Source organism: Meleagris gallopavo, unplaced genomic scaffold (genome assembly GCF_000146605.3).
Source record: "Meleagris gallopavo isolate NT-WF06-2002-E0010 breed Aviagen turkey brand Nicholas breeding stock unplaced genomic scaffold, Turkey_5.1 ChrUn_random_7180001996532, whole genome shotgun sequence".
Classification (NCBI taxonomy): domain Eukaryota; kingdom Metazoa; phylum Chordata; class Aves; order Galliformes; family Phasianidae; genus Meleagris; species Meleagris gallopavo.
The window spans coordinates 1-474 of NW_011254464.1; the positions used below are offsets into that span (position 1 = coordinate 1).

The following is a 474-nucleotide window of genomic DNA, read 5'->3' on the forward strand; positions in this document are numbered from 1 at the left end:
CCTCTCCCCTCTCCCAGGTGCACCTCCATCCCTGAGACATGTCCTGCTGTGACCAATGCGTGCCATGCCAGCCCTGTGGCCCAACTCCTCTGGCCAGCAGCTGCAATGAGCCCTGTGTCAGGCAGTGCCAGAACTCCACCATTGTCATCCAGCCCTCTCCCGTGGTGGTGACCCTGCCCGGACCCATCCTCAGCTCCTTCCCACAGAACACCGCCGTCGGATCCTCCACCTCCGCTGCTGTTGGCAGCATCCTCAGCTCTGAGGGTGTGCCCATCACCTCGGGGGGCTTTGACCTCTCCTGCATTTCCAACCGCTACTGTGGCAGAAGGTGCAACCCCTGCTGAATGTGCTGGACGCTGACCCAGACAAGGACCCCCAGGAATTCTAAGCATGGACCGAAGAATAAATGTTGTGATGCTGTTTTGCCCTGCAAGACAGACATGTACAGGCCACGCCTGGAGTCTCTGACAACAT

General features: G+C 59.3%; 1 protein-coding gene across 1 annotated transcript; it reads left to right on the forward strand.

The window, feature by feature from the left end:
- Positions 1 to 19: 19 nt before the first annotated feature.
- Positions 20 to 415, forward strand: LOC109365256 (feather keratin Cos1-1/Cos1-3/Cos2-1-like). Its single transcript, XM_019611940.1, has one exon. It carries the CDS (start codon positions 39 to 41, stop codon positions 342 to 344), a length of 306 nt encoding a protein of 101 aa, XP_019467485.1. The 5' UTR covers positions 20 to 38; the 3' UTR covers positions 345 to 415.
- Positions 416 to 474: the final 59 nt, after the last annotated feature.

What these genes read in the sequence shown, in the direction of transcription:
- LOC109365256 (XM_019611940.1), top strand. Translation starts at nt 39, where the DNA reads ATGTCCTGCTGTGACCAATGCGTGCCATGCCAGCCCTGTGGCCCAACT.